Raw genomic sequence first — 21,536 nt, forward strand, 5'->3', positions numbered from 1 at the left:
TCAGAAAAGCCGCCATCTGTGTCCCCAGGCCCATGGTACCACAGGGCCCAGTCCTATGTGGGAACACATCTGATAGTTTCAGTAACAGCAAGATGCTGAGATGCTAAGGTCCTAAGATGCTAAGATGCTAAGGTGCCCATAAGTGAATGGTGGCCTGTTCGCAGCCCGTGTTGAGAGTGAGGCTCTGGAACACAACTCCAGCTGGCACGGTTCTGGGAGACCCTGAAGCCAGGGGCCTCACAGTGAGTGCCCTCGGGTTGCTGGGCATGCAAGCTCCCTCCCTGAGGGCAGCCCTCTGCCAGCTGCCCGCCGTGGGGAGAAGGGCACCGCTGGGCAGAAACACTCGTGGCTGAGGCAGAGGCACCGTCCTCGGAGGTGCTCAGGGCAACTGCACACCGTTCGGCCGACGTGAGCCGAGAGGACGATGGGAGGTGAGCCCTGGCTGTGTGCCGTGAGCGTGGGGGTGGCCGCCCCGCAAAACCAGGAGCCAGAGACGTGCGTAACCGCCCCGTAAGCTTCTACTAAGCCGACATCACAGAGCAGCACGCGTGGAGGCAGCACCGCAGAGGGGGCGGTGCTGCTCCGGCCCGGAGGCTCGGTGCGTGCAGGGCGGCCACGCTCGCTCACCTCGCGTTTGGTGAGCCCGCGTGCCTCCAGCGTGTGTGCACTCTGCATGCGGTGGGCCGGGCGGGGGCACGGTTCTTCTCGGCCAGAGGAACGCCCGTGCACGCTGAGGCTCCTGTGTGTCCTGAGAGCTGTAACCGCCCACCTGAAGCAGGCATGCTCAGCAGCGGCTGCCTGACACCGAGAGAGGAGAGGAGAGGGTTCAGGCCTTCCATGTGGGACGCGATTCTGTCAGGAGGCGGCAGGCCAGACACAGCTGGGAGGGCCCCGGGTGAGGCGGCTGCTCCCCACGTGGGGCGGAGGAGGAGAGCCAGCGCAGAGCGTCCGTGCGTCCGGGGCAGAGCGCAAAGCCACCACGGCCCCAGAGAGAAGCCCTGCAGTGTTTCTGAGTGCTCGGCGCTCCCGCAGCTCGCCTGACGGGAACGCTTATGATAGAAGGACGGACGCCGGCCGTGGACGAGAGGCTCGGTCCCGTCACTGAGCTCTCCTGTCTGCTGGTGAACAAGAAGGCCCGCGTGCACAGACTGCCTTTCCTGCACAGCCTTGCGCCTCAGGATGGAGCTGTGCCGCAGACCTCGCGACTGTCACAGGCCTGAGTCCTGCAACCTCCCTGAATGGAACTCACACGTCAGAACCCACAACCCCTCGAAGGACCCTGAACGATTGTTGAGGCTTCTGTTAAAGCTCTAAGAACCCCAGCCTTGTGGGCAGAGGTGGCCTGTGTTTTCTTTGCGGACACAGCAGTGGGGCTGGGAGAGGTCAGCGACTTCCAGGCCCTGCACCTCGAGAGGGGCTGAGCCCCCACCGCACACTGCCCGCCCAGCTGGGTCTCCAGAACTCAGGTCTGAGTGGCTCATACTTCAGGAAGCCAAACTAAGCTGCACATTTTAGGCACACGTTCTGCAGAGCTGAGAGCGCTCCCCTCTCCCGTGAATTGCCCCAGTTTCTGCCCCATAAGTGGGGCCGCAGTGGGGCTAAGGGCGTGCCCTGACGTGATCGTCCACGTTCGAGGTGTGGCCCAGCCAGCGCTTCTCAAACCGCCACATGAAGCCACTTCCACGATGGGCGGGTGGGTCGTGGTGCCCACCTGAACAGCACGCAGGACAGCCGCCCTCCCAGCCCCCCAGCTGAGCATGACCCCCAGGAAGGAAAGGAGGTGGCGGGGCCATGCTGGAGGCCAGCGGCTCGGGGCGCCAACACTCCGCCCCACGTGCGTGTGACACGGTTTCCGGTTTGTGGCATTCGGGGGACAACCACATGTGTCTTACCTTCTGGATGTGACCACACGTGAAGGGCAGGAGGGTGGACAGCAAGTGCTCACATTACAGATGGAAGAAAGCCAACAGTTGATTTTTAAATTTAAATTTATCACAAAAGAGATAATTTCTCACAGAAAAATGTCTTTTTAAATGTAATAAAATACATTTTTTAAAAAAAGCATACTTGCATACTTTATGAAGCTTCTTAGGTAGCGTAATGGACACTTAGCAGTGAACAGACCCGCTGACTTGCACACAGTTTAAAGTTGCTGTGCAAACCTCAACAGCCTGTCGACCTGTAAAACCATTCCCATGATCATCCAGAGAAAACAGAGCTGATAAATCTGGATAATTCAAAAAACTTACGTCTTAATCCTGGCACCAAATTTAAAAACCTCAGCGTCTACGACTGTCTTCTCAGGACATGTGTCCGGCCACCTGACCGGCGGTTTCTTGGGTGTGGTTCCCGGACAACCAGTGGGTGTGAGCGTGCAGGGCTCACCAGGATCTGAAGGTACGAGGCTGCAGACAGGCTCCGCCCCTCCACAGTCACGGAGGGCTCCTACCGCAGGGCTAGAGCCCCGCCTCCAGGCGCCCAGCCGCGATCACCGAGGGTCTCCGGCACCAGTAGTCAGCGGCGTCTTCTCTAAGCAGCGGGAGGGGGTCTCCAGGCTCACGACTGGTCAGGAAGAAATGGGCGACGGGCACAGCTGGCCAGCATCTCCTGCAGGACGCGGTTCCCGTTCATCTAAATCCAACTCAATTTTCTGCCGAGACACGACTGCCTTTACCACCTGTGACCACCGGCCGTGCGTATTCTACGAAATCATCTCTGAGAACAGGCCATGCTCCTAAAGGAAAGCAAAAGGTTTGGAAAAATCAGCGTTTTAGGATAACATTTTTCATAGTCAAAGGACCAACATTTATATCTCAAGAACTCAAATGATTTTAAACTTCTACACGTAATGGATCAGCTGAAATGACCCTCCTCGGCTCTGGCCAGCCGGGAGCGGCAGGTGCTGTGTGCTGGCATGCACGCGTCTGTGAGCAGCGCCCACCGCCAGCCCCGCTGAGCATGTCCACAGTCACGTCTGCGCTGGGCAGAGGGGGCTGAGGGTGGACATTCTTTCCGAGCGGGCAGCGCCCACAGTGGGAGAAGTTCCCTGAGCCCTGACACATGTGGGGTGGGGGCCACTGCAGGTGGGATGGTGCTCAGGTGAGTAAACACAGGCTGGAATCCTCCGTGTGCTTCGGCGGCATGATGGAATAACCGCTGGCCACACTGCGGTCAGCGGGCCCCCGTCACCATCCTGCTTGTGGTCCTGCCTCGGGGCCTCTGCACGCCCACCTTGAAAGCTTCAGCTCAGAAGCGGTCCTCCCGACTTTAAGTGTGAGCGGTATTTTCTCTTGTGGGATTTACAGGGCGTAATAAGTGAGTACCAGTCACTCCATCACTCCTGTCTCACACACGGGGTCGGGCAGGGGTCAACGGGGACCCACCTGCCCACTGGCCATCACCTGAGGTCTGCGGACTTCGTCTACCTTCTTCATCGTAGTTGGACATGTCATCTGCGATCGTGTTTCCAAAATCTAGAAGGTTCCAAGTGTCCCTCGGGATCGATCTTTTGTGATGCTCCTAAAACACAAGAGGAAAAAGCAGTGGGCCGCTGGCTCAGATGGTGCTCTCAGCCCCGCGGTCTCAGGACACAATGCGACCAGGCGTGAGGACCAGACCAGCACTGTTAATGCAGCAACGGAGCTTTGGGCCAGTGTTAGGGGCTGCATGACACCACTGTGCAGCTGCAGAAAGCACACTTATGGAAACACAAAATAAAGCAAAAATTGTTGACTTTTATTTCACATAGAAAGGCAGCATTTTTAATCTCTGTACCCAAGCCTGAAGCCAGCTCGGAAACAACATGGGCCAGCGGCGTCTGGAGGCGGTCACTTCCTGTGAACCAGGCAGCTCTCCACAGGGCTGGACGCGCCCCGCCACTGGACACTGCAGACACTGGAGGGCCCACTCTGCTCCTCGGGGGCCCCAGCTGGAGAGCAACCCCAGGTCTCCCGGAGGCTCCCGGCCCCCTAGAGCCTGTCTTTGCACATGTGAGTGCACGTGTCCCGAGATGGCTCCCAAGCTCGTCTCACACTCCAGAGTGCGTGCACACGGTGCGTCACGCGTGCTCATCTGCTCCTGCTGCTCCCCGCGCGCCCCGGGCCCCGCGCCGCCCCCCGGGCCCCCCGCCGCCCACCGTGCGCCCTGGGCCCCCCACTGCCCCCCGGGCTCCCCACGGCCCCCCGCGTGCCCCGGGCCCCCTGCGACCCCCCGTGCACCCCAGGCCCCTTGCTGCCCCGCCCCGGCCCTCCTGCTGCACATGCTGGGGCCCTTTCCCAGGTTGCTCCTGGAGGGCCACCCCACACCCCTCCACGAGAAGGACTGGTCCTCACAGAGCAGGGGGACCCTGAGCAGGACAGCACAGCCACCTCCTGCGGTCAGGGACGGGCCCGGCAGCCTGCACCCTCCCCTCGGCCGTGGTCGCCGAGAGGTCTCGGCCCATGAACGCCCTGGGGCGGGGACCACAGACACACAGTCTGGAGGCGGCCTCGAGCAGCCTGGCCCGAGCCCATGGCACCACTTTGTGCAGGAGGCAGAGCATGGCCGCAGGTGGGCTCCCTGGGACCGCAGCTGGGGACACTGGTTCCTCAGGGCCCGCAGACAAGCAACCGGTTATTGGGACAGTAACTGCCCTGGCTAACCCTTGCATGGGGACCCGGCAAGCAGGAAGACCCTTATCAACAAGAAGGTGTTCCAAAGATCTAGAAACTTAAACCTTCCGGATACTACCAGATTCCAGTACGCGATGGCCATTTCCAAATCTGGCAAAAAGAGAGAAGGCGCTTATGAGTCCCAACCCCTTTTAACACAGCACAGTGACCACTTCTTGGCACGCTGGAGTTCTCTTAGCCACACTTGGCAGTCTTACCCATGGTTACATGAGGTCTAAGGCTTACGGAAGAGCTCCTGAAGCTGAATCTGACTTGGTACCTTGGGGAAAATGGCTTTGAAAACGATTTGTGTACTAGGATAGTTGGATGTGTCGATAATTATCCCCTAATAAAAAGCCTCTTGATGAAAGTGAAAGTGGAGAGTGAAAAAGTTGGCTTAAAGCTCAACATTCAGAAAACGAAGATCATGGCATCTGGTCCCATCACTTCATGGGAAATAGATGAGAAAACAGTGGAAACAGTGTCAGACTTTATTTTTTTGGGCTCCAAAATCACTGCAGATGGTGACTGCAGCCAGGAAATTAAAAGACGCTTACTCCTTGGAAGGAAAGTTATGACCAACCTAGATAGCATATTCAAAAGCAGAGACATTACTTTGCCGAATAAGGTCCATCTAGTCAAGGCTATGGTTTTTCCAGTGGTCATGTATGGATGTGAGAGTTGAACTATAAAGAAAGCTGAGCACCAAAGAATTGTTGCTTTTGAACTGTAGTGTTGGAGAAGACTCTTGAGAGTCCCTTGGACTGCAAGGAGATCCAACCAGTCCATTCTGAAGGAGATCAGCCCTGGATGTTCTTTGGAAGGAATGATGCTGAGGCTGAAACTCCAGTACTTTGGACACCTCATGAGAAGAGTTGACTCATTGGAAAAGACTGATGCTGGGAGGGATTGGGGACAGGGGGAGAAGGGGATGACCGAGGATGAGATGGCTGGATGGCATCATGGACTCGATGGACGTGAGTCTGGGTGAACTCCGGGAGTTGGTGATGGACAGGGAGGCCTGGCGTGCTGTGATTCATGGGGTCGCAAAGAGTCGGACACGACTGAGCGACTGAACTGAACTGAATTAATCCATTATGAAGACTGTTTTTCTCATGTACTGGGCTCTCTTGACAGCTGGACCAACCTGAATATGATTAGCTGGATATGATTAACGCATACCATTTATACATACATTAAAAAAAAACAGCTCCACGCACTTTCTAAGTGATGAACTACAAGTTAAAAGCTTGTTCAGAAAGGAAGGGACACAGTGCTTTCCAAACAGACCTTCCTTGCCACGGTAAGAACTAAAGTGGAATCTGATTCAAAAGTCGATCCCGTAAGTCTCGTAAAGACTTGGGATTCCTTAAGATAGATCCAAGACAAGTCAGCAAGTTGTTTGGTCACTAGTAGAAGTCAACGTCCTCATTTTCCCCCAGCTGGAAGGTAGCAACAATTTCACGTCTAAACAGACTGACGCCGTGGGCTGCATCACAAGGTGGGATGTTCACGGACACAGAAGCTGAGCGTCAGGGCTGCAGGAGAGGGGCTTGCTCTCTGCTCACTGCAAGGCTGGTATCGGTTTATTTCTGTGTGATTGATACACCAGAACATCAAGGGGCTGAGAAGGAAACTTTTTGAAGCTGACAACCTTCAGCTAGGTCGGCTAGTCCTCACTGTCAGATGATAGAACCACAGTCTCGCACCGAAATAGTGCTGATGTGTGCATGCCAGGTGAATGAGGGCAAAAAGCAGGCAAATAAGTATTTAAGGCAACAAATGCGTTCAATGCAAAATAGTCTAGCAAACACCTTCCAAAAGATTTTCATCTAAATCTGGTTTGGCCCGACTTGGACAGAAGTCTTGAAAGCTGAAGCTCTGACCTGAGGTTCCCCGGTCAATCGCTAGAAATGGGTGAGCAAGAGATACGTGAGCGGTAGCCAACTTCAAATAAAATGCTTCTATCTCCTGTGTGTTTAGCGTCCCCAAGATAACTCAGTCTGAAATAACCTGGAGTCCTAGCCAGAAAGCAGTGGTCCGAAAACCTGAGGAGCGGGCAGGAGAGAAGGCTGGCTGGACCTTGCCCGCGGGCCCACGCCCTGCTGACTTTAATTCCTCATCTCTGAGGAAAATCCAGACTCAGCTCACCTTAGGGAGGGAAAGCCTCACACTGAGAGATGGAGGCAAACCTGGGGAAGAGAGAAGAAGGAAGCTCCATGGCAGACATTAGATCTGGTTACCTTTGGGTTCGTTTGGTCCTAGAAACCCTTCTTATGAAGTTCCCGACGTGCATTATTTGTGAAGCACACGACTCACAGCAGATGCCTGCATTTTCAGAGACCCAGCATCACCTCAGTGGATATGCCGAGTGCTGTCCTGATGGACCTGGCCATTTGCAAAGCAACAGCAGCACTCAAAGTGATAGAACTTGAGAGCTGAGGTCAAGAACAGAATCTCCTGTACTGGCCGTGAAAGGAGTCGTCGGAGCAGCTGTTTTCTTTCTGAAAACCTCTGGAAACCCTACCTCCTGGGTAAGAAGATGGTTATAAGATGTTCCTAAGCAAAATTTATGTCTGTGATGCTCCATTTAGAATTAGATCATAAAGATGACCATTCTGTCAAAAAAGAACCTTTGGGCTGATGGAAAAATTAGTTAATAATTATGAAACTTTACTTCCTCAAAAATTATGGTTTCTCAAAGCCAGCTGATTGCGGACTCGAGCCAGTATAAACCATGCCGAGTATCTCACATTAAAGCGGAGCATCAAGGAGTGTTAATCACCTCCTCTACTAGGGGGCTTCCGTAGTGGCTCAGCTGGCAAAGAATCCGCCTGCAATGCAGGAAACCCCAGTCTGATCCCTGGGTCGGGAAGATGCCCTGGAGGAGGGAACGGCTGCCCACTCCAGTGTTCTGGCCTGGATAGCTGCATGGACTGAAGAGCCCACGGGCTCACAAAGAGTCGGGCACGACTGAGCAACGAAGCAGCGCTAGGCTGAGGAATAACCAGCAGGCGGTACGTGCCCCTCTTACTACATACCACATGCTCACAGGTCTGAAGGGGATGAAGCCTCGGCCTGCAGGCTGTTTCTCCACCCTTTCCACTGCTGTCCACGCTGGTTTAGGAATTATAGGAACACTTGAATCAACCTCTTTAAATTACATTTAACCCTTCAGAAGACAATGTCGTAAACTCTGGAAACTGTAAAATCAACTGTTCCATCTGGGGTTCACAGCTGTAAAATTACTCTTTTTTTTTTTAATTGAAGCACAGTTGGTTTGGGAGATAGTGAAGGACAGGGAAGCCTGGCCTGCTGCAGCCCATGGAGTTGCAAAGAGTCAGACACGACTGGGTCACTGAGCAACAACAGCGGATAGCGGTCGCCTTACAACGCTGTGCCAGCCTCTTTCATGGACGACGGGGATCGGTTCTGGGGTTGCTGCCCTCCCGCCTCGGGCCTCCCTCCCGCTCCCCCATACTCACCCGGCTTTGTATCTTTCTTTCTTTAAAAAACCCTCAAAAAACCTTCTAAAATAAAGTGTGGTGTTTGTGAAGTGTCCAGGTATGTCATAATTTTCCTGAAGAGGCTACCTTTCCCTTTAATACGATTTTATGTTCTCTCAGTGAGTCTCATGAGCACAGACGAAAAAATCAGTAACTGTTGCAATTCTTCAGTGACTGATTCTGACAAGCATCTCATTTGTCTATAGGCATAAAGTACATACTGATTTTTTTTTTTTCCTCTCAGTAAAGGAATTACAGGATAAACTATGAATTTCTCCTTTTCTGCTGCCTGATACTCAGGCAAAGCTACTTAAAATAAAGGCTACACATGCCGGGCTCCATGCTGCAAAAGTGCTTCAAAATACTTCTCCTCACGCTGAACTTCATGACCAAAGAAAGTAAATTTATTAACTTTAAAACAGGTGATTAACTTGGACTAAGTTACAACCTCTTAGAACTTAGACTGGAATTTTAAAAGCACGGCCAGCGTGACGGCTTCAGATGGAACCAACGCTGTAGGGTTTCCAGGCAGCTCCCACCTCCCCTGCCTGCAGCCCTGCAGCCTTCTGGCGGGATCACCACCCTGCAGGGTGAGCTGACCCGCGTGGCACAGAGGGCTGTCCGGCGGAGCCCTGCAGAGCCCTGAGCCAAAGGATCATACACGATAAAAATGATGGCTGCTCAAAACCCTGAGTGTGAGGTTCTCTCTGACATGGCAACAGAAATAAGCAGATTTTATAGTCCTCAAATAAACCAAAACCTCAAACCGGAAATACAAGCTAAAGAGTTTCTGTATATACCACATACGGTAGTGCACAAGTAACATTTTGACAAAATCATACATCTCTGAAAGAAGAAGAAAAATATAATCCAACACACATCAGAATTAGTTTAAGTAAGTTAACATTAAATCCCCAGCCCAGGACGAGACTAATGTCACCTGCCCACGTCTCTAACCCATTAGACGATTACACATCAGTAGGAGAGAACGCAGAGCATCTGAAAATTACTCCACATTTAAAATTGCATTTTTGGCTCCACACGTCAGGAGTGACTGCAGGCTGAGGGGCTGGAGCGCGTGGGACTGTCCCAGGGGCGAGGGGCGCCCTCAGTGGGGACCCCAGAGGAGGGGCCCGCCCGGAGGCCTGCTGGCCACGCCCGTGAGGCCTCTCGAGCTGACCGGCGTCTGGCAGGCGTACTCGCCTAGCCCCTTCTGCCCCGGCTCCTAGCGAGGGTGAAGGTGAACTGGTAAAGGGCCCTGGGCTTCACCGCGTCCTTCAGCTCGTGCTCCAGTCCGGGCAGTAGGGCCCTCAGCTTCTCTGTGCTGTCGCACCTGGAACAGAGCCTCACGTGGGCGTCGCGGCGGCGGACAGGGCTCCAGCCTCCCCGCGCTCCGGTGCGGCCTGAGGCTTGGGCCTAAGGGCGGAGCTAAGGTCCCTGCTCTGGCTACAAGGGCTAGAAAGGGCTGGCCCTGTTTGTGGTGAAAACCCCACGCTCTGTGAAGAAACCAAACCCACTGATTCATATGGCGCATGGCCTGCATCTTAGCAGAGAGGCCACTGGGCTTCCCAGGGGGCACAGTGGTTAAAGAACCCGCCTGCCAGCGCAGGAGATACAGGAGGCGCAAGTTCGATCCCTGGGTCGGGAAGATCCCCTGGAGGAGGGAACGGCAGCCCACTCCAGCGCTCTTGCCTGGAGATGCTCATGGACAGAGGAGCCTGGCAGGCTGCAGCCCATGGGGTAGCAAAGAGTCGGACACAGCTGAAGCGGCTTAGCACGCACACAGAGATGTCATCAAAAGTAAAGGAAAAACCCCACAGAAGCTGCAAGGCTCTCCTTGCCTGTGTGGGCTGGAATACAGCCAGGGATAAGCCCGGCAGCCGGGGTCCCGCAGAGACCTGCACCCAGGCGTGATGGAGACGAGGCGGGAAGACCTGGGCCCTCGCTGAGGGCAGAGCTGAGCCGACCTGCAGCCTGTACCGTCCGGGAGGAGACAGGCCTGCAGACTCAGGCCAGTGTCCAGGGAATGCTTCATTACAGCGTGCTGGACTTAAAACAGCCAACACAGGAAAACAACTCTATCGCTTTAAAGCTGGATTTTCCTCCAAAAAGTCAACAACCTTAGGAATATTTAAAAGCCCTCACTAAAGCAGGCTTTAGAAGAGTGAAACATAAAATCGGTGGCCTATTTTGACTGCATGGCAAGGAGGCGGCTGAGAGCCACACGTCACTGACCTGCGTGCCCCGGTGTGGCAGTCCCCGAGCCCGCGTGGAGCTCGGTGTCTGGCGGGTGAGCGGGGCCCCAGCCCCCGTCCTCCTCCAGGCCGTCACCCCTGCTCTTCTCCGCGCCCCATCACGGCACTTGTGCTCCTTGTCGGGCCAGTTACCCCTGCGTTGCAGTTGATGGATGGAAACTCCCGAGTTCCACTTTGGTTGTGGGTTTCTGTGCCAGCGCTGTGTGTGTGAGGCTCACCCGTGTGACACGTGGGCTCTGGTGGTTCACCTCCGCCGTCTCACAGCACGCCACTGCGGTCACGCTGAGCAACACCGCTGTGCTACAGGCAAGCATTTCGGCTGCTTCTGGTTTTCTGGTCACGAAGAATGTTAAAGGTTCCCGTATGTGTATCCTGGCACACAAGTGAATGTGTGAGGCAGACACCCACCCACGATTCCACAATTCTTGTCAAACCCTCCTCCGGGTGACTGCCCACCTGCAACACTCGGCAGCTGTCCTAGAAAGGGCCTGGTTTGGTGAGCCCCTAATTTGCACCCCCCCCCCCCCCCCGAGTGGGGCTGAGTGCTGCCTGCGTCCTCACCGGCCCCTCGGGAAGCACCCTCTGTGAAGGGCGCGGTCACGCCTCCTGTCCGTTCTCCGCCAGGTCATCTTTCTCTCGTTTTGGGGGGGTGCTCATGTCAGCAGAGCACCTCACGGCCCCCGCCCCTCCTTCCCCGCGGGGGGCCTCCTGGTGCCACTTCTGGTCAGAAGTCCTGGTTTCGGGGCAGCACGGTTTACGCACGGTTTATGCACTCGTCTCTCTGCGGTGGTTTCTGATGACGCAGGGCTGCAGGTATTCTCTGCCTGCGGCCTTCGCCCGGAGATCTGCAACTCACTGAACTGACGAACCTTCTCCCACCAAAGCGTTAGTCGCTCGGTCGTGTCCAGCTCTTCGTGATCCCATTGCCTACAGCCCGCCAGGCTCCTCTGTCCATGGAACTCTCTAAGCAAGAACACTGGAGTGGGTGGGCACTTCCTTCTCCAGGAGATCTTCCCAACCAAGGAACTGAACCTGGGTCTCCTGCATTGCAGGCAGATTCTTTACCATCTGAGCCCCCAGGGAAGCCACGTTTTCCCAAAGGACTAGCCAGTTCCCTCAGGACCCTTTCATGAAAAGCCCCTCCTTCTCCGCATCTCTGCTATAAATCGAGTGTTCTGGAAACACAGCTTTGTCTCCTGGCTCTCACCCTGCCCCACTCCATGCACTGCTGATTACTGCAAGTACCGCGTTACACTCTGATAAAATAGCTACCCCTCCCTTCTCTGTTACCACAATAAGTTACATTAGTTAAGTTTGTAATGTTAAACAGATCTTGCATTCCTGGACTACAACAAACTGTCATCACAATTTATCCTGATTTTTGGTTGACTCGTTTTGGAGGGTTGATTTGTTTTGCTGAAAATCTGGTTAGGATTTTGCATCTTCTGTTCATCATGTGTCTTTTGATTCTCATGACTGAGAGACTTATAATTTTCCCTTTTCAACGTGTCCTTTCTAGGTTTTACTATTGAGGCTATGCTGGCCTCAAAACATGCTAGGAGAGTTTTTTTCCCGTACACTTCTCTGGCGTGAAACTGGTTTTATTCTCTTTATTAAAAGCTGGGTAAGATGTGCCAGTGAGCCAATCATGGCCACGAGTTTTCTCCTTCAAAAGATTTTAAATTATGGGTTCTGATTCTCTAAGATTTACGGAACTATGTCTTCACATGCCCATTTCAGTAAGTTGTCATTTTTTAAAAGAACTGCTGTATTTCTTTTCTCAAATTTATAAAGTTGTTCATAATACAGTCTCATTTTATCTGTAGGGTCTGAGTTTAATCTCCTGTTCTTTTCTCTACTTGCTGAGATGGATGCTTTCCTTACTGAGTTTCAGCTTTCTAAAATATGCGTCCAAGAAGCCGACCCCCACGTTCTCACACAGTTTCATCACTCAAAACACTTTCTAATTTCTGTCGCAACTTCTTTCTCAACCGCAGGGTTATTCAGAGGTACAGTATCCACACAGATTTCAACCTAGCTAGCTATCTTTTTGTTACATTCTTTTCTTGGTTGTATTGTGCTCAGAAAACACATTGTATCACTTCAACTCTGGGACATTGTTGCATCTTAAACTTACCTTAAGGCCCAGTTTATGCCAATATTCATAAGTGTTCTTTTTGAAAAGAATATGTATTCCTCAACATCAAGGGCAATGTTCTATTTCCTTTTCTGAATTTTCTATTTACTACTGATTTTTCATCCACTCAGTCTGCCAGTTGGTAAGATGTGTGTGAGAAGATGGGAAGATGTATTCCCCATTGTGCTGGCAGATTTCTATCATTTTCTTCAGAGGTTTAATTTCTGCTTTAAGTAAACCACACTGTCCTGGTAAAATGGACCTTTTGTCATCAGGAGATGGTCTTCAGACCTGCCTCCACTCTCCCCTTTCCCTTGCTCTTTAATTCACTCACACACGACTTTCCCTCCTTGCTCTCATTCATCTGCATACTGGTTGGTTTCTCTGCGTCAAAATGTCTCTAGTCGAGACATCACATGAGGTCTTCAGGGAATGCGATCCCAGGTGCTAATACCATCCTGCTCTGCCTGCCTTGGGCTGGAGCTGGGGAGCCGGGAACTCACAGGATGTGTATCCACAGGACTCCAGGGCCTTAGATGGCAGAAGCAGAGAGCCAGGGAGACGACGCGCCCCGACCACTGCAGGACCAGCCTCCAGAGGGAGGCTGGGGCTGACTGACGCTCCACTTCCAATGTCCCCGCCCCTAACCAGCAGCTCAGGTGGTCTGAGGACACCAGCCCACCACCTTCCCAGGCTGCTGGCCTTCTGAGTAAAGCACCTTTCCTTTTTCCACCAAAAAAGGGAAAGAAAAGGTCTTTTCTTGTCTGCAGAATTGCTTTCTGCTTTAAAGCTTGCTTTAACACACTAACAGCCACAGCAGCCTACGTCTGGCTCACGTTCGCCCGCTGCTTTAGACTCTGTGCCTCAAATCGTTCTGTGCCCTTACGCCTCAGGTGTGTCTGCTGTAAACAGTACATGCAGTAGCTCAGTTTTAAAAGCCGACCTAGCGCTTAGTTCACTCACGTTTAATATAATTACGTGAATGCAAACACTTTTAGGCTTAAATCCTCCATTTTATCGTGGGCTTGCTATCTTTCCCGCGGTAAGCTAATTTTCCTTTTGTCCTTTTTTTCTTGGATTCTTTCAGATTGAATTTGATGTTTTATAGTGATTATAACATATACAAAGGAGAACAAATCTTTTTTCCAACTGTTTCATCTTTTTCACTTTCCCAACAGCATCTTTTGATGCTGGTTTTAACTTTGATCAAGTCCAACTTACCACTTTTTTCATTTATGGTTAGTACTTTTTCTGTGTTTTCTGAAAAAGCTTAACCAGAGGTTACAGTTTCTTAGTCTGTCTGAAACTTTGGTTTCAGTGTCTTGCACAGGTCTACAATCCTCCCCGGCTGATTTTCAGGTATGGTATGAAGGAGGGACTGAGGGGAAGCTTTTTCATGTTTGCCCGTGTGTCAGCATCATTTGTTGAAAAGACTCTTCTTACCCCCCACCGAAATAACGCACACTAACAATCCTGCAGCAGATGAACAATGTGGGAAGACTTTACTAACTCATCAAGACTCACTCTGAAGCTACAGCAATCAAGAATACGTGGTGCTGGGTTCAAGACAGATAAAAAGACCCAGGCGCACAGCAGGAAAGACCCACACAGACCATTTTTTGCTTTGAAAAATGTCAAGGTATTTCATAAAGTTTATTCAGTTTATATCAGAATCCTCAAGCACCCAAAGATAAGGTGTAGAATTAACTATTAAAGGCAGGTATCCTAACCACAGTCAGCAGTCAGCAGCCAGGAAAAGTGTGAGGAGCTCACAACGGAGCGGACACAGAAGCTAGAGTATTTCCAGAGCTTAGCACCGTTTAGAGGAGAGGAAAACGGCAGCCACTCCAGTGTGCCCGCCTGGAGAATCCCAGGGACAGGTGAGCCTGTTAGGCTGCCATCTGCGGGGTCGCAGAGTCGGACATGCTTGAAGCGACTTAGCAGCAGCAGCAGCACCATTTAGAGGCACAGTCCTTCACGCCCCTAAAAGCACACTTTATTCTCCACAGCATAGTTCACTAGCGCATTCACAAAACTTTTTATATTTTAAATGGTGCTTTCACCTTTAACTGCCCCACGAGGTGGGGAGACAGAGCAAGCCACTGGCCATCACTAACTTGTGACCTTAAATTATATTCTGTAAACTCCAGGTAACAGGGTGTGAGACGATCTAAAACATTTTGGGAAGATTCATGCTCAAAACCTTTAAAATATGTATTTAGTTATGACACTTCATAGGCTAATAGGAATTTTAAAATTTTATTTGTATGATGTATGTCTAGACAATATCTAAGAAATACCATTAATTGTCTCTGTAAAAAGCACTTATTTCCAAAAGCTCCCGTTTTGGGGCGATTTTAACAGGTGGGGTAACTGTGGTCCAGAAGTCATAGAATGCTCTTTTAACGGGTCTTTCCGGTTCCAAGATCACTGGAACTTCTAGGCTTTCCCAGGTGCAAAGAATATGAACACATGTGCGGTTACAACACTGTTATAAAGATACCTGTTGTTTGGTTGGTTTTAAATTGGTTTTATCCAACTACCTGGAATGTGGTAAGATATTAGAAATAAAGTCTCATAGGACTTACCATCTTGACAGACTCCTCTTGTTTTACTGAAAACAAGCACCCTGTCTGCACAGCCCTAGAACATGTTTACTAAGGCTTTCGAGCTCCTTCGGGAGCTAAAAATAAGTGAGTCTAAGTTGTCAACACTGAGACCTCAGCATGTCAGCAAGTCAGCAGGTTGGCTTCCACACACTTCATGAGACAGTGCAGGAAGCTTAATGGTTAAAAGCCATTTACGTTACATGCTTTCATGTAATTCTCTGACTCACCTAATAAGAAAGAAACATCTTAAGGTATTAACGAAGATCATGGCATCTGGTCCCATCACTTCATCGGAAATAGATGGGGAAACAGTGGAAACAGTGTCAGACTTTATTTTTGGGGGCTCCAAAATCACTGCAGATGGTGACTGCAGCCATGAAATTAAAAGACGTTTACTCCTTGGAAGAAAAGTTATGACCAACCTAGATAGCATATTCAAAAGCAGAGACATTACTTTGCTGACTAAGGTCCGTCTAGACAAAGCTATGGTTTTTCCTGTGGTCATGGATGGATATGAGAGTTGGACTGTGAAGAAGGCTGGGCGCCGAAGAATGGATGCTTTTGAACTGTGGTGTTGGAGAAGACTCTTGAGTCCCTTGGACTGCAAGGAGATCCAACCAGTCCATTCTGAAGGAGATCAGCCCTGGGATTTCTTTGGAAGAAATGATGCTAAAGCTGAACCTCCAGTGCTTTGGCCACCTCATGAGAAGAGTTGACTCATTGGAAAAGACTCTGATGCTGGGAGGGAGTGGGGGCAGGAGGAGAGGGGGCCGACAGAGGATGTGATGGCTGGATGGCATCACTGACTCGATGGACGTATCTGAGCGAACTCCGGGAGATGGTGATGGACAGGGAGGCCTGGCGTGCTGCGATTCATGGGGTCACAAAGAGTCGGACACGACTGAGCGACTGAACTGAACCGAACTGAAGGTATTAACGAACCTTTTACTCCAACTCTAGGTAGAGCAGAGAAGTCAGACAAGCAAAAGACAGAACGACATTTTATTAATGCTTAACGTAGCAACACGACAAATTATATATTTTGTACACAGTATTATGAAATAAATGGCTGAAAACAAACAAAAACACCTGGATGTTTATGTTACTCAAACCTGGAAGGAAAAAATTAAAAAGGAGAAAGTGAAACAAAAGGAATTAATCTGAATAAAAATACTGAACAAAACCTTAATTGGAATCCAAAAGAAAACTGAAGGGTTAATAGCAGAAATGCACAAGCAGTTTGTAAAATACACAAAAGCCATAAACTGATATGATATTTACAGGTCGCTGAAAAATAACATCGAAGATACTTTCCTTTCTGAAAAAGTTTAAACTGAGACCAGCTTACTTACCCAAGTTCTGTCATGCGGTCTAAAAATTCCTTTTTGCTAAATTCACATTGAGTTGCAGCCCTGAATTTCCACGCTATAACCAAAACTGTGATACTGGCAGGATCTAGGCTTAAATCATCACAAAACTGTTGAATTCCATCAATTCCAATTTTATTTTCATCTTGTGGGTCTACAGTTAAAATTAAGGGAAAAATAAGTTAAAAACTTGGATATTTTGAAAAGTATTACTAAAATGGGTGGAAAGAATGTATTTTTAATATATCTATCAATGCACTGCAATTTTAAAGTATATATGAAAGAAATAGTAACAGATGATAATTTATCCAGAAAATACTATTTTTAAAATCTAGATTTCTGGGTTTTCAGGGGGAAAAAAAAATCACTGAAACTTCTCTGAAAATGTCATCATGAATAAAAATTTTGATTTCCCTAGAGTAAAATAAAAATTCAAGTTTACAGAATTTTAGCTTGCCCAAAGGCAAACTGCCATGGAAAACACTGCATGGTGAAGCACTCACAGGAGCTCAAGGATTTATCACCACCTTTCACGGCAAAAGAAAGATAACGTATTTTCCAAAAGCGATTTCATTGTTAGAGTGCTGACACCACTGCACAGCACTACTCAGTCTATACACCCACATTTAACAGCTGAGAAATTCTGGCTTACCCCTCCCCTAATTTCTAGTTTAGAAATAAAACTAAGGAAGTTAGCAATTTTCCATGGGAAAATCAAACAGTGACGCCCACTAATGCATCCGCAAGAGCACACCGGTGAGGCCCCGCGAGCTTGCCCGTCTCCGGGCCCGCCTGGCGGTGACGTGCCACCTGCTGCTGCGGGAGGCGCCGGAGCAGGCCGTAGCACTTCACTCGGAGCAAGGTCAAGCGCAGCAGACTCATCCCCACACAAGGTCAGACTCCTCAGTGCTCAGCACCACATCTAAGGTAGGTTGCCACCTGAGGAGACCGCGGGCCCCGCTGCTCCAGCAGTCACCAAGGCCCTCCAACTCTGGCTCACAGGTCGTGCGAGCGGGCTCACAGCACAGAGGGGCTCCCCACGCCCCGACGCAAGCCCGTGCTCCTAGCGCGGCAGACGGTCAGGAGGGCAGGCAACTGGGTCTACCGTGCCCTCACCCATCAGCTGTCCTGATGTGTTACAGTAGCTTGGAAGCACGTGTTCACGTGTACACATTCTGTAAGGATAGATGTTTGTCATCAGTGTCTAACTATATATTTTCAGGGCCCAAATCTTGAACTAAAGAATAAAGATAACTTTCATACAAAAATATTTTTGAAAGGCAGCTGCACATATCTGAATAACTTAAAAGATCTGCTGGGCATAGAACTTACGAAATTAGCTCAGTAATTAACTTAGCCAAAAAATCTGAAGCACGCCGAAAACGATGTTCCTTTTTGGAGAACTGCAAACACCAACCTGTTTTTTAACCACAGAAAGTTTCTGAACTAAGAGTAAAAAAAAAAAGGAAGGCCATTTTCAGTTGATTTTTTTAATCTAAATAGATTAAAATTATACACAGTATATTTTCAAAAGTAAAAAATGAAAACAATAAACAAGAAGTCAAAGTATAGGAAGTTCATGTCAGTATCTGTTTAGATGAGGATTCTCACCTTCTGCGCTCTATTTCTTTAAGTTTTGGAAACATAACAGTAACCTTAGAAGCTGCTAGAAAGAAAAAATAAGTCAGCTCTTGAGCCTCTGCCGCCTTCCCACTCAGCAGACCTGACGCCTGATGTGGAGCTCAGAGCCCGTGGAGCTGTCTGGATCTGGAGACTCGTCGTGCAGACTTGTTTGGCGGCATGACTGTGTTTTGATAGGGAAAGTGCCATTCTAAGTGCCAATTTCAATAAAAATAACCAGTCTTCAACTGACAACACAAGGTCTCTCTGCCAAGAGCTCTTCCAGAAGCTTCTGCCACTGGCACTGTGGCAGGACTCTGGCACCACCAACCGTGGTGGGCAGGGTGACCTGCACCTCCTGTCAGAACTACTCAGATGATGTGGAATAGTTCTCAAGCAGCCTTCTCACCAGGTACTCCTGCCCAGTGGAAGTGCTGGGGAAAAGTACTCTCGTAGCAGGCGTAGCCCCCTAGCCTGGACACCAAGCCTCCCACCAGTGACTCCCCACAGCTGACCCAGGCTGCGTACAGGAGGGCTTGCTGCCCATCAGCCTTTACTCTGTGCGCCTTGTCCCACCCCAGCCTCGAGCCGTCAGCAGCCACGTTCCAATTAAACCAACTAAACCGTGTAGCTGACCGTCAGCAAGGGGACTGTGCTCCTAGCGCGGCACATGGTCGGAGGCCTTGGGACACGGCATGGGAGGCTCCCAACCACCACCCCTGCGCCCTGGCCGTGCGGCGCCTTGGTGCCCTCGCCTTTGTTCCTGTTATGCAGCCGCTCCAGTTTCTTCCTGTCCATGGAGGGCCTCATGGCTCCCCTGTGAGCCTGCTCGGGCACTGGGAGCAGCTGTCCACGGCCAGGCCTGGTGGCTGCCTGCTCTGTTCTAAGCAGCGGGCGGCACTTCTCTTGCCAGCCTGGGTAAATGCCATGAGCTAGCGGACCTTGTCCTTCTGAGATGATTTAAGCTTATGCTCTGGGAAGCGAAAGCGGCAGGAAAGCCACTGAGGCCGGCCCAGAGAGCCGTTACGGCTCGATCACCAGCACCTACGTTGTATCCGGACTTAACTTCTCCTCGGTGACCGGACTGCACTTCAGAACTACAGAAATACAAAGTTTTGTTGCCCATCAGATAAAAACACTGGACAGCCTTCTGAAAATTCAAATGACAGCATCTATATAGTAACAAATACGGAAAGTCTAAACTCCCCAAATTAGAAATATCACTATTCTATGCAAGATACATTTTGATCTTTATCTGGTTCCCTTCGCATTAAGTAGGATGCTGCCTTTTTCCCTCTGAGTCTCAGGGAAATCCCCCTTTATAACACACATGTACCATCTGATGAAGTGAGGCTAGAGGGTAACCCGAGGTCTGACCATAACACCACAGCCCACCTGTGGGTCCTCCTCAGCTTCAATTAATTTCAGGCCCTAATGACCAGGAGAAGGCCCTTGAGATTTAGAAACATCATTATTTTAAGCCTTCCTCTGTCTAAAATTAGCAGAACACTGATGAAAACACACACACACACGTAACAAAAAATTGTGTGAAAAGTAACTTATAAAAGCTTCAAAAGCAGGCACAAAAAGCCCGTGATGATTAAGCAAAGATACTAACAATGAGAAGTTCATGTACATGAGACAGAAATAAGATGGAAAAACAGGGCAGAGGCTGCGGGTGGGTAATAAATAACAACACTGCCCCGTAACCGCACTATGCATAGTGTATGATGAAACCAAGTAGCCTTCTGATGCTTCCAGATACCGGAACGGTTACGGTTTATTTATTGACGGCAACCTGATGAAAACGACAGGAGAAATGACAGCAACTCACCAAGGCTGTAAATCAAAACAGATGCTAGGGCCTCCCCCGACAGTCCAGCGATCCAGACACCACGCTTCCACCGCAGGGGGCACAGGTCTGATCCCTGGTTGGGGAACTAAGATCCCACATGCTGCGTGGTGTGGACAAACTGTCCCCCCAAAACAAAACCAGACCCATCTACTGGACGCTAATACTTTATAAAACACAATGATATGACAAAGGGGAAAATTTTACTTTTAAAAGGATTTATACTGTTTTGTTCAAAAAAAGATGACATAGTTCACAGAAGCACATAGAGTAAGTTGTGACTTACGAAAACGTGTGGTTGGAAAAGAAGATGTCGATGAGGAAGTTAGGAGGAAAAAAGACAAAAAAAGCCAGAGATAAGACACAGACACGCATACCATATATAAGAGCTGAAAGCTGAAAATTAGGCTCTGAGCTTCTCAGCTGCCAAACAAAGTCCAGAGGGGACAGTTCATGTCACCACCTTCTTCAGCTCTGGAGCAGCAGGAGCTGGGCCATTTGGAGGTCATGCCTAAAAGATAAATTAATAAAGGTCCGTAAATCGACAGGACCACAGCCTACACTTCAAGCTCTGATGGACTTCACTAAGGCTCACCATGCCAAGGACATTAAATTATTATCCACGGCTTTTAAGGGAAGTCGGTGGGCTTTCCCTACATTTCATTGTCTTACCCTCTTAAAATGTCCAAAATTTTTATAAAAAATGTGGATAATCTAGGAGAGAAACATCAGATAAATTCTCTAACCTCTGGAAAAGGTCTCAAGCCTCTTCACTGTGGCCTTGTGAAGAACCACTTCTGTGATGTGGGCACCAAGACTGACCATATATCGAATGAAGATACGCCCGTAAAGTGCCCTTCCAGAGACACCGAATACAACAGAATCTCCTCTTAGGGTCGCTTCCAAGGGGCTGACCCAGTTAAGGGTGTAGGCTGAGTCACCCTGATGGTTCTGGGCTCAGCAGGAGGTGGTGGTGGTGGTGGTGGCGGTGGCGGTGGCGGTGGCGGTGGCGGTGGCGGCGGCGGCGGGGGGGAGGCAAGGAGTCAGACCCAAGTGCCCCCTTCAGTCTCCCGCCTCTCCAACCTGTTCAGGCCAGGCGCCTGCCCACGCAGCCCCTTCCCTTGGGGAGCTGGGGCGCGGTCTCTGCTTTCCGGACCTGCTGGGGCCCTCCCGGCGCTGACCGGATTTTCTCCGTCTCCTCCTCCGCGGCGGCTCTCCCCACCGGCAGGGTGCGTCCTCAGGCCGCCGCTGCCCCTGCACCTCCCTCCTGGACCCCCTCTCCCGCCCGGAGCCCTCTCCCGGGATCCCGCTGCCCGCAGGGAAGGCTGCCGCAGCGCGGCCGGCTGCGTCCTCTCCCTGGCCGCCTTCCGATCCCCGCGGGCACCGCGGTCTGCGCCCGCCGCACCTCTGGACGCCGCGGAGCGCTCAGCTCGCACCGAGGAGCCGCGGCTGAGCGTCCCCTGGCTCAGCGCCTGACGCCGCCACACGCCCCCCGGCCCGGCCCCGGCCGCGGAGAAGGGGTGGGGCCCCGCGCGCGCGCC

General features: G+C 50.8%; 1 protein-coding gene across 1 annotated transcript; it reads right to left on the bottom strand.

Moving 5' to 3' along the window:
• Window positions 1-2,642: 2,642 nt before the first annotated feature.
• Window positions 2,643-21,511, bottom strand: DCUN1D2 (defective in cullin neddylation 1 domain containing 2). The gene is given in 9 exon segments (XM_052650048.1): window positions 2,643-2,734; window positions 3,426-3,519; window positions 4,672-4,760; window positions 9,359-9,379; window positions 9,382-9,488; window positions 16,509-16,677; window positions 18,899-18,979; window positions 18,982-20,506; window positions 20,742-21,511. Coding segments are annotated over 8 exon segments (744 nt in total). The 5' UTR covers window positions 19,073-20,506; window positions 20,742-21,511.
• Between the last annotated feature and the right edge of the window lie 25 nt (window positions 21,512-21,536).

Source organism: Budorcas taxicolor, chromosome 12, assembly GCF_023091745.1.
Source record: "Budorcas taxicolor isolate Tak-1 chromosome 12, Takin1.1, whole genome shotgun sequence".
Taxonomy (NCBI): Eukaryota; Metazoa; Chordata; class Mammalia; order Artiodactyla; family Bovidae; genus Budorcas; species Budorcas taxicolor.